The 19,739-nt window shown below is 37.2% G+C and overlaps 3 protein-coding genes across 3 annotated transcripts; 1 reads left to right on the top strand and 2 right to left on the bottom strand.

The window, feature by feature from the left end:
* Positions 1-4,002: 4,002 nt before the first annotated feature.
* On the top strand, positions 4,003-6,378 carry LOC101156319 (elastase-1). Its single transcript, XM_004068820.3, has 8 exons — positions 4,003-4,114; positions 4,214-4,317; positions 4,591-4,691; positions 4,865-4,990; positions 5,430-5,566; positions 5,654-5,796; positions 5,979-6,128; positions 6,296-6,378. The coding sequence occupies exons 1-8, from the start codon at positions 4,075-4,077 to the stop codon at positions 6,305-6,307; spliced, it is 813 nt and encodes a 270-aa protein (XP_004068868.1). The 5' UTR covers positions 4,003-4,074; the 3' UTR covers positions 6,308-6,378.
* Positions 6,379-12,162: 5,784 nt separating this feature from the next.
* On the bottom strand, positions 12,163-15,348 carry LOC101156569 (troponin I, slow skeletal muscle). Its single transcript, XM_004068821.4, has 8 exons — positions 15,253-15,348; positions 14,047-14,079; positions 13,898-13,904; positions 13,770-13,811; positions 13,543-13,674; positions 13,318-13,407; positions 13,002-13,178; positions 12,163-12,794 (listed from the first exon to the last, which is right to left on the bottom strand). Exons 2-8 carry the CDS (start codon positions 14,058-14,060, stop codon positions 12,690-12,692), a joined length of 567 nt encoding a protein of 188 aa, XP_004068869.1. The 5' UTR covers positions 14,061-14,079; positions 15,253-15,348; the 3' UTR covers positions 12,163-12,689.
* A 1,151-nt stretch (positions 15,349-16,499) lies between these two features.
* LOC101156811 (cysteine and glycine-rich protein 1) lies at positions 16,500-19,604 on the bottom strand. The gene is made up of 6 exons (XM_004068822.3): positions 19,473-19,604; positions 18,583-18,692; positions 17,985-18,153; positions 17,686-17,815; positions 17,504-17,597; positions 16,500-17,123 (listed from the first exon to the last, which is right to left on the bottom strand). Exons 2-6 carry the CDS (start codon positions 18,689-18,691, stop codon positions 17,047-17,049), a joined length of 579 nt encoding a protein of 192 aa, XP_004068870.1. The 5' UTR covers position 18,692; positions 19,473-19,604; the 3' UTR covers positions 16,500-17,046.
* Positions 19,605-19,739: the final 135 nt, after the last annotated feature.

Raw genomic sequence — 19,739 nt, forward strand, 5'->3', positions numbered from 1 at the left:
TCATTCATGTCACTTTCCAACTGCAGTCGACATTTCAAACTAATTGGACTCCACTTTGTTCACTTCCCTCCCTGTCTAACATTGTTTTTTTCATTACACATTTGAATTTATTGACATGTGCAAGTATTACATACATTAAAAAAAACAAACATCAAATTTTCATCAGTTTACATCACTTTCTGGCAAAATTTGCAGAGGACTGATGGCATGATGGCACATGAAACCAAGTATTGTAAAGAGGAAAAATGTTGCATTATTTCAATACTAAGAAACTTTGAGATTTGACACACTCATACCTGATGCAACTCACTAAACATTTTTGGTATAAGTAAGTTAAAATTTTGAAAACAGAACAGGAAGTAAAATTGAGAATTAGAGTACAACACATGAACAATTGGTAGTCTTAGTGCAGTGATTGATGACTTTGCAAATATGGTACCCATTCAGGCTTTAAATGCTTAGAAAACATTAAAAGCCATAAAAAACCTTTTCTATATTTTTCTTTAAAATTGCAATATCATACAATGGGATTGAGTGAAATCATGGATCTTGTTCAGTCCAATGTTTTTACTGTTATAGAATGATCCTATTAGAACCTCCTAAATAAACTTTCAAAAAGAAGTAAGACATGTTTAAGCAGAAAAAAGACACCCTGTTATCATTAACCTTCTCAAAATACGTTTACTCTTTATTAAAGTACTGTTTCTTGAAAGTTGAACATTTTGTTTTAAAAAGTTGGTTTGTCGTTGAGGTTGTAAGTCTACAAAGAAGCATTATACTCAGAAATTGAAAAGATAAACTCAGCAGATTCTTGGCCTTCACGGCAGCTGTAACAAACTTTTTCAGGGTTGGGGGGGGGGGGGGGTGAGAAAATGGAAATGTGTTGACAAATGACCTGATTTCGGTGAGAGGAATCTTCAGCCATCCTGTTATATTTTAATCTTGTGACAGATACAGAAAGAAAGAAATATATGTATGTGCTTGTCATTGGTTAAAACACATCAATGCATCTGTCGTTTCTTCTTTTTTTAATTTGTTTGTCTGAGGGAGATCTTCTTTACTTAAAATTCAGGTGCAGTTCTTTTTTTTATTGATAAGTAAACATGATTTTTTTTCTGCAAGTTGAAGATCATAAATTACTGTTTAATATTTAAAAATTCTGACTTAAAATATTTTTTTTTGTTGTAATCCTATTGTGTCAGGTGTCAACGTGTCAGGAAAGACAAGGAGAAACACCTCAAAATCCTATCTCCTTTATTAAAATCTCTGCATGCGTTAAATGGATAAATGAAAGTCAAGGAGATCACTTTGTGGTACAACCAAAGAAGAAAGAGACTTACATATAAAAAATTACATTACATGATAGAGATTAAACTGGGTCATGATCCCTAAATATCACTACAGCATTTTTGTTTCTTACTGCCTGCCACCTTTTTATTAGCAAAGGAGTGTGTCTTTTTAATATTTGATATAAAATTAGATATTGTAGAAGGACATAGATTTGTGCAGTAGGTTCTAAACATAAAAAGCTCAACATAAATGTCCATATTTATAGTTCCCTAAATAATAAAGTAAAAAAAAATGGAAAAATACTAACAAGGCTACAAAAGCAGGGAAACAAAATACACTTTCATTTGAAAATGTCCTACAGGGTTTATGTTTATGAATGAAGCAGCCCTGACTAAATGATGACATTTTTTGATGCCACAATTTCATGTTGTTTTGCTCTTTATTCAGACAAAATTAGGTTTTTATTTGCCTGTTTTAAATAAAAAAGGCTTTTTATCACACTTTTGTGATACTGGAGAAAGAAAACGATCTAATAAGTCCTGGGTTGTAATACAAGGCATAATGGATGCTTACAAAGTGTGTATATGTGCAAATGTTGGAACTTTGATTGAGTTAAAAAATAAAAAATAAATAAAATGTCAAAACATGAGACAACAGTTAGAGTTTCTATTTTGTAAATTTTTTACATGGGACTCATTATTTTTTTAATCATGTTCATTTGTTTTTTCATTTTGTTTTAGTCCTATGGCTCAATTTTCTATTCACTCAATTTAAGAACTACTTCATATTTTATATTATGTATATTGGTAATCCTTTATTAAAACAGGACAAAAGCCACAGTAAAAGGGATTTTTGTGTTTGCAAGTGTGTGTTCAGTCTTCTAGTATGAAGGTGTGCTTTTAATAAGTAAATTGCACCTAAAAATGATCCTTGTGGATGAAGCAAAATAGTTTAATTTCTGTAAACAAATTTTTTATGCATCAGTGAAAAAAAGCTGCAAACAGTGGCTGGATAGCTTAGTTGGGTAAGTTTCCCAAGGGGTGTGATGTGCTTCATCCAGTGTGGGTCCTTGGGACTGGGACCCACGCAAGACCATTTAAACAACTTCCTAACTAAGTAGCCATATGGGGGCCAAGTCTGGATCCTCCTGTGCCAGTCCCCAGCCTGAGTAAAATACAGGCTTGTATCAGACAGGGCATCCAGTGTAAAAATCTCTGCCAAACCACCTGTACGAATCAGTGAAACCTGAGTCCCTGTGGCGACCCCTGATGGGATATGCTGAAAGATGAAAATGTAAAATAAATGCAAATGCAGAATATCTTTTGTTTTTACAAAACCAATTTTAGAGCAGTAAAAAGCAACTATGCTTGTAAAAAATGTCAATTTGTAAAAGAGATTTGGAACTGTAAAACTGCCTTGCACAACTGCAAAAGTGTCGTTTTTTTGTGTTAGACATTTTTTTCAGGGGTTTAAAAACAAGACAAAAGCTACACGAGTACTACTTTAAAGATCAATGGGCACAAACTTAAGTTGCACTCTCAGACTATTAATACAAAATATTGGGTCTCAAGTAATTTTCCAGTTATTAATTTCTTTCTGTTATTATTCTACTTTTATTATTATTCTACTTTCTTCCACCAGTCAACCCTATCCAAACCCAACATAAAATGTTACAAAGAGTGAGTCCTACCTGCAAATCTTTTGCTGTTTTCATTGATAATTTTTATTTCCTAAACCCTGTATTCTATGAGTAGTCTATCATATTTATAAATGTATCAAACATACATTCGTTAAATTTTTGATTTTAAGAAAAACTCGACAGGCTATAAAAGTTCAATGTAAAGAAAATTCTAGCTGTGATTTACTTTTTCAGTTTATTTGACATAGACACTAATGACAATGTTCGATTGTATAAAAGCAAACAATCTTTTTTGACAAATAGTTTTTAAACATTCCTCATACATGCCAAAAAATGCTGTGCTTCAGTAACATTTGTTACATGCCTGCATTGAAAATTCCTTTCAAGAATGTTAACCCAGCTGAGTTTCTGCCAAACACATTTTTATTAAAGGATTCAGGTGGGAAATCCTCTGGGTCTTGCCTGGAATCTTCAAACAATGACCCTAATCTGTATAAAATATTAATTACAACCTGTGAATTGCAAAATGAAAGGAGAGGGTCATACATATTTTTTCTGTATCTCCAAACTAGACCTTCACCTTTGGGGCTGAACGGTTTATGATTCATTTGCAACACAAAAAGCACAAGTAGCTTATATGCTTTTATGATAAATCAAAGTCCCATCCTGTCAGCTTTCAGGACAGAAATAAAATAGAATAAAAACTCACAGAATCTGTCAGCATTCATCTGTCCCTTTCTAAAGCTATCATCTAAAAATAGAGCTTCATCATAGACACATGGAAATCTATGTTAAGAGCAAATTGATTCAAATTAGATTGTTTCTACATAAGTGGGATATATAGGATAAATGATAATTGACAGTAATGTACAGTTTGTGGGTTAGCAGCAGTTTGGGAAGACAGAATGCCATAGCTCAGTATCAACCGTCAGATAAAAAATAGCTCAGTGCTGGTTTTTCTATGAGTTAATCCTAGAGGTGCTACCACAGCGATATCTGTGAGACTGACACAGGTGGACATGTGTTAGCACCGACAAGCTGAGCACACACATATTCACCAAGGCCATAGGCAGAGGAGGTCCTGAGGGTATAAAACAGCTCTGTCCAGACGTCTCCCCTGCAGAGCATTTTAAGCAACCTCAAGCATGCTCAGGTTTCTTTTGTTGACTTCTCTTGCAGCCCTGGGTAAGCACTGCCTTGTTTTCTTACATGTTTTACACATCCTGGTCATGCAGCTCTGCATAATGCCTGACCAGCGTACTTCCTCTGTCTTTGTTTGTTCAGTGCTGGCTGAGTTGCAGCCTGAGCCCAGGTACCTGAGGGATGACAATCTTCAGGACAGAGTTGTTGGAGGAGAAGTGGCCAGACCAAACTCCTGGCCTTGGCAGGTTTGTTTGAGTCTATATGGATGTTGAGTTTGTTTAAGACTATAATGCTGCAAAAAGACAGTGTGAATAAGATACAGCACGAAAACATAAAGCTTAAAGGTCTGTTAAACCTGTGAAAAGGAATTTACGATGTTCATGATAATTATTGTTACATAAACAACTTGCTGTAAAAATAGGAAAATGTGTCACAAACACCCACAATATTTAAGAGATAGCTTTTCAAAATCACCTTCAAAATTCAATGGCGTAATTGTAAATTGTTTGTTTCATCAGATCTCTCTTCAGTACCTGTCTGGTGGTAGTTACTACCACACCTGTGGGGGAAGCCTGATCAAGACAGGATGGGTCATGACTGCTGCTCACTGTGTGGACAGGTGAAACAACTTTCATCTTACAGCCAGAGTTTTGGCTGAATTAAAAATGGAAAAATCATTAAGCAGGCAAAAATGATCTCTAAAACATGTTCTGTCGTGTGTTTCCATTCGGTTGTATAGGATATCCTGCTGAGAAGTGAACTTTGCATTTTGCTTTCTTTTTGCGGCCACAGATCCATGACTTGGCGTGTGGTTGTTGGAGACCATGACATCTACACTAATGAGGGCAGAGAGCAGTACTTGAGTGTCAGTCAGGTCTACGTCCACCCCTCCTGGAACACCAATAATGTTGCTGCAGGGTCAGTTCTACAAAAATTAAATTGCACACATTATTGCACACATTGGTTAATATCCATTAAGCAAAAAACTTCCTTTTTAATTAAAAAAAATCATTAATCAATTAACCAAACAGGTTATTCATCACAAAATATTTAAAATGTGTTATTTTAAGAAAATAGACACATTAACATCATTTTTATTATTTACATTTACAAGACCTTTGTTTCATTGCAACTTTTCAAGAACAAAATCTATTTGCACGTTCTCACTCATTGTGCCAATCCAAGAAAACTGCACATTAGTTAAAGGATAAAGAAAGAAGAATATAAAGAAAAAGAAATTTTCAAATAAAACAAACGTTTTAAAATCATAACTTTAAATAAATGAGGCAATTTGTCAGAACAAGTTTCTTTAGAGCAAAGAAAACACTGATGCCCAGTTCTGCTGTTATCCTGTCAGGTACGACATTGCTCTCCTGCGCCTCTCCACTCCAGCCACCCTCAACAGCTACGTCCAGCTCGCCAGTCTGCCTCCGTCTGGTCAGGTTCTGCCCCACAACAACAACTGCTACATTAGTGGATGGGGCCGCACCCAGAGTCAGTATAAAATCCTCAAACAACAACAACATGCAACCACTACTTGTTGAGTTCTGCTGTAATATATGTTTGTCCTGCTATCTTCAGCTGGAGGTCAGCTGTCTGCTCAGCTGAAGCAGGCATACCTGCCTGTTGTTGACCACAACACCTGCTCCAGCTCTGGATGGTGGGGGAGCACCGTGAAGAGCTCCATGGTCTGTGCTGGAGGTGGCAGTGAATCTGGCTGTCAGGTGAAGCTTCAGGCCTTTTATTTTCTTTAATCCTGGGTTTGATTTATTCAAATGTATTAATATCAAAGCTTTGCACCTATATCAACCTATTGAACATTGTTTTAAAGCTAAAATGGCTCTTTTTACTTTTCTCTGTGATTTTTGCTCAGCTCAATAATTTTTTTCTATTATTTTGGATGCAGGGTGATTCTGGTGGCCCCCTGAACTGCAGTGTCAATGGCCAGTGGGTGGTTCATGGTGTGACCAGTTTTGTGTCTTCCTCTGGCTGCAATGCCTACAGGAAACCCACCGTCTTCACCCGTGTGTCAGCTTACATCAGCTGGATGAACGGCGTCAGTATTTACCAATAACACGAGGACAGATATTTCATTTTAATACAAGTCATACCTGTATTTATTCTTTTCAAATTTACTAACTTAATTAACCAAAAAAAAAATGCCAGCAGATAGCAATTAAAATAGATGAGTTATTTTTGAGTCATTTGTTTTTTCTTTTTCAGATCATGGGTTGAGGAGAGGAGGTATCACCATGGAAACAAGAAGACTTTTATCACAATAAAACGTCCTTTCTTATGAATTTTAAGTTAATGTCATTTATTTATTTTCTGCAACGTTTTTTTGTTGCAGACAGAAATCTTCATTTTTGTTTATAATGCCAGGTTAACATTTAGGGTTCAGACAGAGTGTCATCCCATTAGATTAAGAAAGAAATACAAAACGACTATAAGAGAGACTCGAATTTTAAGTTTTAGTTACTGTTAAAGAAGAAAACTCAAATTTAAATAATTTCAAAATTTATAAGGAGTAGTTTGCTGCAATAATTTAGTCAAAATTGGAAATGTAAAAGACCACACGATTCAGCTGTACATTAAATTGAAAAAATGTATTAGCGCAAGCTCTATAGAGACATCACTTTTATCATTTTATCCCTTGTGCTATCTTAGGCACTTTAACATTGGGGAGTTGGGTCATCTAGACCCACTAGACAGTGCGCTGAACCTTTTTTCTTCCATTATTTGTGATCTTCACTGGTGTCCATGGATTACATGAAATCTTTCCACCTTTATCCACCTTTGTCATGGTAGGGAGAACACGTTAATGCAAGGGTTGGGTCATCTAAGATAGCACAAGGGTTAAATGAGCAGATGTGTTAAAATCGTAACTTGCTCCTAATATTTCATGTTTTATTTTGTTTGTTTCAATCATTTTCTGAACCGACTTAATTTCTTTTGGGTCATGCGGTTGCTGAAGCCAACCCAGCTACTGTTGGGCAAAGGTGTCACGCACTCCGAAAAGGTCACCAGTATTTTGCTGGGCCAGAATGTAACTCACACACTCACCTAAGAGCAGTTTAGAGATACCAATAAACCAATGAAGCATTTTTTCTTTAGTTATCAATTCTATATTATTTCCATATTTATTTTAAATCTTACATGTTATTTAAAATGTATTATCTTAAACTTATCTATTTTAGTCCTATTACCATTTTTTCAAGAACCACTTCAATGAAAATCATGTTCTTTGTGTTTTTTAACATGGTTTTGTAACCTTTTTCTTATGATGGAGGACTTATATGAAAGAAGATTAAACTGCATTTCTGGGTTTTTCTTTATTCAAATCAGGGAATCAGTAGCGGACAAAAACATGCAGTTTTGAAAAGCTCTCATTTGTGATGCAGAAACTGAAATTGGCAGGTTAAAGTCTCCCTGCTCCGCTCCATTCCGACGCATCCACTTGCAGACAAATTGATCAATTATCGTTTTCATTTCCCTCATCTGAGCTGGCATTTGGCTCAAAACTGTTCGCTGGAAAGGTAAGATATTGATCAGCATTTTTGTTGCTCTGCTAATGTTAGCTCCGGGTTGTAGGAGGCTATAGCGAGGGGTGGGGAGAAGGAGTGTAAACAATGGGATGATTGGAGGAGGCTTACTCACAGTCCCACCCAAAACTTAGAAGCAAACTTCTTATGTGCTCCCAATGCTCTGCACAAACTACGTCAGAGAAAACGACAGGGTTTTTTAATTTTGCCTAAAAACGACACAATCATAATCAAAAGACCACTGGGAACGTTTTTACATTTATCTAAATATGCTTGGAGTGGAACTTTAAAAGCATCTCATTGTTGCTCAGGCATCACTAATAAATCTGTCAAGAGTCAAGAAACCTGGAATCCAGAATTACCGATGCTGGTCATGAGGCGAGGTGCTGCTACCTGCAGCAGTATGTCCAGATGGTGCTGATAATGAGTTTACATCCTTTAGTAAATACCTGACATATTGTCACTGTCACATTAAGTATGACATTAACTGCATATTAAGATAAAAGATCATGTAAGTCTGTAAAGTAATACATAAGTAGTTATGCCTTTTTGTCCTTTCTCAATTCTTAATTTATGACAAAAAAAAGGTTTTCTTGAATGGAACTATCCCAGATGAATGAGTGTTCAAAAATTTTTAACAATTTTTTAACTTTTCATCATATTGCTAAATTACTACTGTTAACTCACCTACATTGCTGCTTTCCAGTTCCCATTGTAGAAGTCTCACCAGTTTATTTAACCAGTTTGTTTAATGTTTAGTTTCATTTGCTAATTTTGGCTTTAGCATGCATCCATCCATCCGTCCATCCGTCCATCCGTCCATCCATCCATCCATCCATCCATCCATCCATCCATCCATCCATCCATCCATCCATCCATCCATCCATCCATCCATCCATCCATCCATCCATCCATCCATCCATCCATCCATTTTCTTAACCTGCTGTATCCCATGGGGTCACAGGGCAGCTTGAGCCTGTCCTGGCTACTGTTGGGCAAAGACGGGGTACACCTTGAAAAGGTTGCCAGTCTGTTGCAGGGTCACAATCACACACACGCAAAGGGGCAATTTTGGAGTCAGCAATTAACCTGTGAAGCATGTTTTTGTAGGAGGAAACAGGAGAACCCGGATAAAACGCACACATACATGGGGAGAACTTGCTAACTCCACACAGAAAAGTCCCACTCAAGATTTGGACTAGGGCCTTCTTGCTGTGAGGGCCACTGCCCCATTGTACTGCCCTGACTTTGGCATTATTGCTTTCTGAGCTAAGAAAGGAAACAAGCATTTTTTACTGCCCAAGTTTGCATTATTGGGTTTATTGAAATGTTTGATGAGATTTGTGTTGATGCCTTGTCTTTACCTCACTGCCCCACACATTATAAACAGACAGGAAATTCAGTTCTTTAGATATTAATGCTTTTTTCAGTAACCATTATCTATGATTGATGTGAATCTATCTGTATGGAGATACCACAAAGGACCAAAACTGCAGCACAGATGAAGGTGGAGAGTTCCCTTGCAATTGGTCAAGTGAATCACAAGTTCAACCCCTCAAATTAACTTTGACCTTTAGAATTTTACCAGAAAGGCTTTAAATATTTAGAAATGTTTGTTCCTTCACACCCAAAATTACAAAAATAAAAACAAAGCAAAAAAGAGAAGAAATGAAAACTCAAGTTCTGACCAAATTATGTCACAACAATGTAAAAAAAAGAACTGCTTGTTTGAGCACATGAGTTATGTACTTAACAGAACCAAAGGCTAGGAATTCTACCTTCCTCTTTTAGTCTCTTTAGGTGGAACTACATTATAAGGTCACCACATCACAACGATGTTCCCCACTTTAATTAGAGGCAATTCACTTGCAGTGCCACCTCTCATGCATTCATTATTTTCTTAGCTTGATTAATGTTGTGATGAAGATGCTCACCTCTCAATCTAACACTGTGAGGGGTAAGCTATCATGACTACAAACTGGAAGGATGTAAGCCATCTGAGACTACAGCGGTTTAATGCGGATAAAAAAACTTCAGTTTCTCACAGCGGTTCCTCTTCGGGGCTGATTTCTTTCCCTCAGTAATCTGCACAGGCTTCCTTTCAGGTAATGAGCTCAGCAGCTTAAATATGAAAGTTAAATGAGTGCATTATATTTGCTAATAGGGTTTTGGTTGTGTGCTTCTGATTTTGTGTCAATTACCTGTTGATTTGAAGGCAAATCAAACGGTTAGCTCGAAATTCTTTTTCAGGAAACTATAGAGGTCAAATCTGAATCAGCTTAAGGCGATTACAATTCTGCCTGCTCACTGTCTTTAAATATGAAAAATGTCCTGAGTTCAGTGACACAAAATTACATTTTCAACAAAATACAGAAACAAGCAGGCTACAAAGTGGTGTGGTGGTTAGTAAATTCACTTCACAGCAGGAAGGTTCTGGTTAAAACCCCAGCTGGGTCTTCACTGTGTGAGGGCTGCATGCTTTCCCATGTAGCCATCACTTAAAAAGAAACTTAATTTGTCATTTAGGAACGAGTATGGCTCTGCAGTATGGCCTGTCTGTCCACAGTGTACCCCACCCTCTCCCTTAAGTAGTTCAGCAACCCAATGACCCCTGCAAAGAGAAAAAATAGGAATGGGAAACAGTCAATGCTTCATGCCTCCAAAATGGTTGTCTGCTAAAAACTGGCCGATTTGATTGAGTATAGCTCCCCACTTGTTGTTGGAAACCCAGGGTGTGCAAAGGTGACTGCAAGACCCTCTGGATGTCTGTTTAACCCTTGTGCTATGCTAGGCACTTTAACATTGGGAGTTGGGTCATCTAGACCCCACAAGAAAATGCGCTGAACTTTCATTACATGAAATCCTCTCCACCTTTATCCACCTTCGTCATGGTAGGAATAACACGTCAATGGTCATCTTGACCGATGGCAAAAGTATGTGCCTGGCAATGCTTTTTCATAAAAGGGTAAACAGTGCCATCTACTGGAAGAACAGCGCAATTAAAAAAATGTAAAAGACACTGTATTTAAAATTGTTTGGTAATTTTAGTTATCATGTTCTTGTAGAGTTTTTCATATTGGAGGACATAGATAAAGTAAAGATTATGACTGAGTATTTTTTTTAATTTAAATTGTTGTGAATCAGGAGCAGAACAAAAAAAATCCTGTTAGAACAAGCTTAGATTTGTTACATATAAACTACAATCGGCAGGCCAAAAGCTCTCTGCTCCACTCCAGTCTGACGCATCCACTTGCAGACAAATAGATCCATGTACGTCTTTGTTTTCCTCGTCTAAAGTGGCATAGCTCTAACGTCGAGGTCAAAGGGCTGCTGGAGCACACCCAGATACTGTTAGAAAAGGCAGGGTACACCCTGAACAAGACGACAGTTTGTAACAAGGCCACACACACACACAGTCACATACAGACCTGGGGCAATTTATAGACACAAATTAACCTATGAAGCAGATTTTTGGACTGTGGGAGGAAGCTGGAGTATCTGCAGAAAACCCACGCATACATGGGGGGAACATGCAAAGTCCACACAGAAAGGTCCCAGCCCACTGTGCAGCCGCTGTGTTTGAAAAGAAAAAGGTTTTCTTGGCACCATATCTTTTTTTAAATAGGATACCTAAGATTTAAATAGCATGTAGCCTAATGAGTAACAAAACAAGCAGCAGTTGTTGCCATGATAACAGTTTTCCTGTTCCTTCTAAATGAATTGGCAAACTGACAAGATTGTACCTTGAGGTACTAATGCTGGTACTAATGCTCCTTCTTAAAGTTTGATAAACCCTCCTTTCACTCCTGGGTGAGTGGAAGCAGGGTTTTGGACATGGACCCCAAGAAAACAAACTGGCTAAAGCACAAAAAGATTTAATTTAGGACGCAGGTAGGGCAGGAAAAAAGAGCCTCTGGTAGCAGTGCGGTCATAGGCCAGCAGGTTGAGCAGCAGTCTTACACAAGAGAAGAAAGTTATATGTCCCACTGCAATTGTGGATAATGACAGGGGCTTCCTTTCTTATGTGAGGGGTGCTCATGGCAGCAGGAGTCCAAGGTGAGAGAAACTAAAGGACTGCATGAGGCCAGACCACAGACTGAGAAGGGTTATCTTTGCTTGACATCACTGGTTTTGAAAACCAGTGAGGAACAAAACAGACTCCAAACACTCCTGAGAGAGGCAACATGTCTGGTAGAAAGCAAACTTGGAGGGGGGGCGGGGGGGGGGGGGGGACTTTAGGGCTTCATTCAAGGACAGAGGTGAAGACGACCTGACACTGACTAAAGTGCTGCAGCTCCTCATGAAGGCGGGCACACAGGTGGAGTAAATCAGCTGATTGTCTAGCTGAGATGAGCTGCCAGGGTGAAGTGGCCCGGGATCACGGCACTCTCGAGTTGTCCCTGTTCCTCTATCTAACAGGTTTTCAGCAGGTGCTTGTCCCAGACACTTGCTTGTTTCATTACGACTTTATTGCTTTTCAAACCAAATTGGGAAAAGAAACTTGGCACTTGGTCAGATTAGAACCTTTCACAGATGGAAAATTCCATGTTTTTGAAGGCCCTGGATGGTTTTTATTGTTGAAAAGCCTAATGTCTCTTGCAGATCATTTAACAGCAATGCAACATCAGTGTTTTTATTTTTATTTTTATTACCTGGTTTTAGTAAAAGGACTACATTAGATTCCCCTCAGTGTGTGTGTTATTACAAAAGCTCATACACAGATGTTCAACATTGAGGACAGTCCCCGAAAATCAGTTACATTGTCAACAATATGACTTCTGTTTAACTACTGTGACCTTGTTGATTAGCTTTATTAACTTTGTTTAAATAAAATATTATAACAGTAATAAAGTAAAAAGAGACGAAAGCGAATAAAAGGCAAAAAGTGACACCATTACTAATCTATTGTCATTTGTTCTATTGTTAAAAGTAAAATTGAATACAAGATCCTTGAAAACATTTTGTTGAAGCATTTGAAATGTGAGAATTCCTGTGTTTAGGCTTCATGCGATTTTAAAGGAAAGTCTTAATATAAGGTAGTAAAAAAAATCACTCTATCTGAACAGATATCTTGTTCACTGGGTTTGGCCCTTTGCTGCATCAAACATCTTCTTGCGGCCTTCCATGCCGGACTTTGCCTCCACATTTTTCCTCCAGTCACTCACCTCCACCGTCTTCTCCTAAAAAATGAACACAAAGACATCTATTTAGCTTGAGGTGTCAAGTTTTTATCAGTTCAGGGAAATTCTCTCCAGTTCAAAATTAAAGATATTCATCTGTGCTTGGTTAAAATTAATTTAGAACAATTTTGTCCTCTGTTACTCAAAAAACACACAATTATTACATTTTTAAGTGCATGTTCTTGTTTTCTTTTTTACTTAACCTACCTTTTCTGCATCCTCCTTCTTGACAGATTTGAGGTTTGCTCGCAAATCCATAGACACTTTGTGTTTGGAACCCAGAAGGGATCGAAGGATAGCATCAGCAGAAACCCTCACCCTTCGTAGATTTGGCCTTTTAAACTTTCCTCTCAAGTCCTGGACCTTGATGTTCAGGTCTTTGATCTGTGGCAGAGAGACGATGAAGAAGAAGGTCTTGTAGATCATTTGATCAACATAGCTTAAGGTTTTATTCAAATGTCAAACTTCTTCTGAACATCTTAAAGCCACTTCAGCATCTTTGAGGCAGAGTCTGGATTTGTACCTCTCTGGTGTTGTGCAACACCTTGGCTTCGATGTCATACCGCTCTTCATCCACTACATCTATTTTGGCGTGCAGCTCTTCACATAATGCCTACACGGAAGGAAAATCATAACTTCACTAAATGGTCTTAACATTGTAAGACACTTAATTAAAAAAAAAGTTTTGCTTTCCTGAAATGCGCTAAAATTCACATGGAAACAAAACAGCTAAACACAGAACTAGTACCTGCAGTTCTGACAGAGACAAGCCACTGGTCTGTACTGGAGGAGATTTCTCTTCCAGGTACTTTGCCTTTTGCTCCTCTTTTTCCACCAACTCCTGCTCCAGATCCTCCTTGGCCTTGGCAACCATTAAGCTCTAACAAGCATAACAAAATAAATTCAGCGTTAGTGTCGGATTTATGCATATTTGACTCAATATAACATTGACCTGAATGAGTACAAAAAAGTCACCTTTAGCATGAGCTTTCGAGAGGCCGAGATTTTAGATTTCCTCTGCAAAAAAAGGGAAAATTATACCATTAATTGTTATGTATTATGTGACTAATAAAAGAACTTCGTAAATCAGTTTGGGATCTTACCTCTGGTCTGTCGACGGAAAAAGACAAAAGAAACAGAGAAAAAAAAACAGCATGAGGGCTAATAAATGACAACTGAGATAATTGTATTTTAATCTCTGAAAATATACAACTGATATATTTTCAAAGTAACACAAAAGCACTATACTTACACTTTTTCAAGCATCTTGGGTATGTTAATTCCCCTGCAAGACCAAAATAAATAATTTTTAACATTAAGTGCTCAACAAGGGACACCACTCCTCTAAAGAGTCTGTTAGGGTAATTCATTGCTTTTTTATTCATTTTTTTTACCTCACTACTAAGTTTCTCCATCATAGTGAAGATTACAGTGGAAAAAAGGCAAGGCAACATAATTTAGATTACTGCTATCTGTTTATAATCTTTTTTGTTGCATTTATGATAGTTGTTTTGTCAGATATGATTGTGTCTGCTGGGGAAAATCATTTAGTCACCTCCCACTGTTGATAGCACAGTCCCCAGCTTAAGCAGTGAAGTGATGGCAGATGGAGAGAAGCACACAGAGCCCCCACACTGGGGGGCTGCAGCTATTTTAACTGAGATAACATTGCAAGTTTTCACCCCCACTTTTCTGCCGGGATAGTCACAAACACATGGTTTGAAAAAGAAGGTCATGTTTTTAAAATGTTTCATAATTTCAGCAAATGCAAAAAGTAGAAAAAAAATATTCTAATTTACCAGTTTTGTTTAATCAAGAAGAAAAAAGCACATTTTATGTATTAGAAAGGAATATTTGAGGAAATTCTGGCAAAGAAAAGGCAGAGCAGGTTTGATAGAATAGAATCCCTCTCAATCACCCACACACTTAGACTCATTTTAAGCTAATTTAATTACAATCAAATGCTCAAGATCAAAAAACATCATGAAGTTTCTTTATGCTAAAATCCAGTAAAACAATTGCATTTGGGAGTCTGCACAAGCACGACTGTTTTTAAATGTCCATGAACACTGGGGATTTTCCATTTCAGGAGGAGAGAAAAGAAACACTGTTTGCAAATGAGACCTAATGAGTTCCACTTTAAATTCTTACATTAGAAATTAACATATTTTAAATATTAGCTTAAAAATATACAAGATGTTAAAACTATCAAGCAAAAATATGTTGTAACTTTACATTATTTTACTTTTTAGCCAAATACAATCAAAATAATTTTTTTTGATACATTTTAAACTACAATTTTTTTTTTTTTTTACCTAAATAGCAGCTGGCGAGTCATTTTGTTGTTAATTTGGTTCTTAACAAAGACTTTTAATTCAATTTCATGTGATAAACACAATTTCATATCTTTGGAATCAGCTTTTGTTGTTTCTACTTCACAACATTAAAAAATTCTTACCTTTGTGGTCGGTGTTGTGGATGCTGAAACACAGTGTGTTGGAGTGAAGCGATGAGCTAAACCTCAACTTTTCTATCAGGCTGAGACCTAAATAGAAAAGCATGCACCCAAAAGGGGGGGTGGTCCCAGAATAACAATGGTTTTGAGCCTCTCAAGTGTTGACAGACGTGCACTCTCCTGTTTTGTATCATCTTTGAGGCAAGCAGGATGATCATGATCTTTGAGATGTTTCATCCAAATATGTTGGACCAATTCTCAGATAAGGTTAATGCTGAGCAGAGTTTGTATGGTCATTGTTTATTTTATTTTATTTATGATACTAAGCCGATGTATGCTGTTACTACAAAAAACAAACAATTTTTTTTTTTATCCAAACGTTTATTTCCTGCTGATGTGAAGCTGAGAGGCCCTGAGAGTCATCTTGAAGTTCTTTCCTTCCGGACACTTTTAGAAGAAAATAGTGTTAACCCCTGTTTAAAGAAATAGTGCTGTCGTTGTTATATATATAGCCTCAACACCAAACAGAGACAAATTGTAGAAATTTGCTGCTGACACTCCTTGAATTTCAGCTGCTCAAAAAAGTCAAGACACTGTTATTTAACGGAATCTTAAAATAGTAAAAAAAATAAGTTCAGATGTACAACAGCAGCATGCACCACTTATTAAAATGAAACCAATAAATCAGAAGCAATATTTTGTTCTTTTAAAGTTTGTTCTGCTGGTTAAATTAAAAGATTAGTCTTTCTAAAAGCAGCCGTGCAGATTAATTCTATTCTATTCTATTCTATTCTATTCTATTCTATTCTATTCTATTCTATTCTATTCTATTCTATTCAGTCACTTGAGAAAATAAAGCCCTTCTTTGAAAAAAATTTCCTCAGTGATCTGAAGTTTACTTTTCTGTTATCTTTTCATTAGAAACCAATGTCAAAGGCATTTCTGTCTCTAAGCAGAAAAAATATTTAACTGCTTTTAAAAAATCCATGATTTAATATAAGTTTTACATAATTCTAAATATGAACTCATATGATTCACATAATTCTGAAAAAAATGTTGTTGACTCGTCAAACAGAACAAATAGTTGCCCACTGCCTGGTGCTGAGCTGCATCACAGCTGTAGCTGCCTGGCACGTAAGCCAGCGTTCCAGCACCAGGCCAAACACTGCAGCTTCATTGTTTGTTTCAACAGCTGACACTTTGCGCAGTTTGATTTGGAAGAAGACCAACCACACTGAGGACTACAAAAATATGATTTCAGAACCATTTAATAAAAATAAATCACAGGTGGGTAAAGATGTCAGTCTTAGCATTTCAACAGAGACAGAATCATGTACTTTTCTGGTGTTTGAAAGAGATAATATGTACAACATTTAAAATTTAGGGCAATGGGAGGGATTTAAGATGAGCATTAGCATAAAGCTTTATTTAGGGCTGTTTATGAAGTTTCTACAAAATAATATTGAACTATCTTTTGTATTTTTAGACATTAAACAAATTGTGCTTTTGCTTTCCTGGAAATCTCATGTACTGTAATTAAGAGCAGACCTTTTAAACTAGGTTTATTACTCAAGAAATAAAGACAACGTGGTCATGCAAATACAATAACATGTAAGTGCTTAACTGTTTTGCATTTGCACACCAGGCTTTAAAGCATCACACCAGTCTGACAAAAGCTGCATGTTTTTAAGCATTGCTGTGCCTGTGGCTAGAAGGAAAGGTCAGATGTTGCCTTAAAGAGCCTGGAAGCTGTGATAGCACCAGATGCCAGTCCCACATGGGCTCAGGCCTCAGCCTTCACTGAGAATGAGCCAGAGCTCCAGCTCCCTGACCAAAGCCAAAGCCCTTGGGACCAAAGTTCTTTGCATAGCAACCTGTAGATGAAAATAAATGGAAATGGAAGATGATGGCATTAGAAATGAGTGTCATAGCTTTGGATTATTCACATGATCCACCTTTATGTTTATGATGTAAGGGCTTTCTTGAGATAAATGTTAAATTTTAGAACACTTTTGCAATGATCAAACATTTCAACAACGATATACTTTATTGTTTTGTAGTACACCAAACTGTTCGTCTTAAAAAACCCATTGTAATGCCTTTTATATTTGATTTTAAACTATTAGTATGAGGGAGAACACTTTCACTGTACAGGTTTCTTTTATGTACAACATACATCAAAGAATAATCTACTTAAAATGTTGTGCCCGTAAAATTCCCCGAGTGTGTTTTATTATGGCTGATGTGCACGGACCTTTGCAGTAGATCTCTCCATCCCTGTCAGCAAGAGTCGTGGACTCCAGGCCTTTACCACATTTGGCGCAACGGAAGCAGCCTTTGTGCCATGACTAGTGAACATAACGTTAAACATGGTTGGATTTAGTAAAATATGACAAACTATACAAAAATATTTTGTAGAAATACAGATGTTCTTACATTTCCTCCTCCGACTACCTTCTCTGCTGCATACACTGTCTTCCCACATCGAGGACAGACATCCGAGCCGGCTGCTTTCTGGGCAAACTTGGAGGCGTTGGGGTTACTTGTTGGACGGTGAGGAGCTTGTCTGGTCAGGGGGAAACAAAATATCTTCTAAAAATGATGTTAATCAAGTCTTGCATCCTCTGCTCGCTATTTCCTGACTTAATCTGACATCTAGATTAACAATTACCTCTTAAAAGCTAAAGAATGTGCTCGTTGGCTAACAGGGAAAGATGTAAGATTGTTTTGCTTACACTTCAGGCTTGATTCCAAGGCCTTCTCCTGTGTCCATATTCAGCGTTCCTGCTCCCCCTCCATAGCCGTAGCCTTTTGGACCATACTTCTTGCCATAGCAGGATTTGCAGTAGATCTCATCTGCATGAACAGCCACGGTTGTGCTGTCTAGGTTTTTCTTGCAAACCACTTTACGTGAAACAAAAAAATAGAAAAGAAATCCACCATTACTTGTACCGTTAGTTCTTAGGTTTTTGCAGAAACAAAATTACCTTCACTTTTAAAGTACTTTAGCATCCACAGTATATGACATAACCACAAAATCCCTGTCAAAGGTCTCTAAGAGGAACGTGGCTTAACCACACGGTTGTGTTTGGATTAAAAAAAATGTGTTGATGCTAGAAGGAGGGTGTGCAAACGTTCCTTCTACCATTTAAGGAAGACTAAATCTTTGTCACGTTTTCTTTGGATCCAAATAAGGCCCGAGACAGCTGAGTGGAAACCTGCAGATGCTCACTACCCTTCATTGATGCAAAATTCTTGACATTCTTTCCAAGCACTCCCAGCATTAGAAATGAGTCACTGGTTAACAAAAAGCTTAACCTAAGAAACACTTACTGCACAGAAAACAGGATTTATGCCAGCTCTTCCCTTCACACTGCACCTCCTCAGCAAAGTAGACCGTTTTCTGGCAGCAGCCACATTTATTTCCTCCTCCAAAGGGCATTCTGCAAAACCAAAAAAGAGTTTTGTAAGTTTATGATTACTATTTAGTTATTCATCAACCATCAGGTAGAGACTTATGTAAAATTTGAGGCATTAAAAAGCAATACCCATAAAAGGAAATGTACTAGGCTGTTCTGATAAATTGCTTCCTCCTTTTTTCTCCTGTTGTGTTAGCCGGCTGCAGAATATCTTTGACAGGCGTTTAGGAAAATGCTATAAAATGCAAAGCAGCTTCTTTGCGCTTAAAAAAACGAAGTCATTCTCTTAACAGATCCAGCATAGGCTGCTGTTTTCAGTTTGTTTTAATGAGGATGGAATCCTGATGTGTTTCATAATCATATAAAAAAAATATTTCGACATATTAAGGTGATTACCTCCTGGAATACTTAAGACAAACAGGAATTTCCCTTGATTTTGATGATTAGATGATTTTAGATACTGCTTTTTAAAAATACATAGTTTTATTAAAACAATAGCAAGTTACCTGAATATTAACATTGAAGATTTTTTACTACATGTTGTTTGTTTTGTCTGTTCAGATCCTGATCCAGACAGTTACATTTCATATATTTTAATAAAAAAGATATTAGCCATCTTACGCAAAACTATATTTGTTGCTTTTCAATATGATGAAACAAAATCTATAGATGTTTCAGAACTTCAGGATTTGGTTTCGTCAGAAAGTTATGTTTTTATAAAAGCTTATAAATCACAAAGTAAAAATATACTCTCATTGCAGCTTAAAATTCTGCTGGTTGGTGCTGAAACAACTAGATTCTTACCTTCTCTGAAGTGTCAGGCTGCTTCTTGCTGTGGCTTTATGATGAAACTGGGAGATGACTCAGTTAAGAAGAGGCATTTGTTTTGAGGAGTAGAGAAGAGTTGTGTGGACACCAGGCAGTACTGAGAGCTGAGGGAGGAGTCAGGGCATGGAGACACCAGGGAGGGAGATGGTCTAACAGACAGGAGGAGGCTGTGAGGCCATCGAGACACAACGATTCACTGTTCTTGTGGGTCTGTTGTCAGTGAAAGCAGCTAAACTGTATTAT

This window comes from Oryzias latipes, chromosome 5, assembly GCF_002234675.1.
Source record: "Oryzias latipes chromosome 5, ASM223467v1".
Taxonomy (NCBI): domain Eukaryota; kingdom Metazoa; phylum Chordata; class Actinopteri; order Beloniformes; family Adrianichthyidae; genus Oryzias; species Oryzias latipes.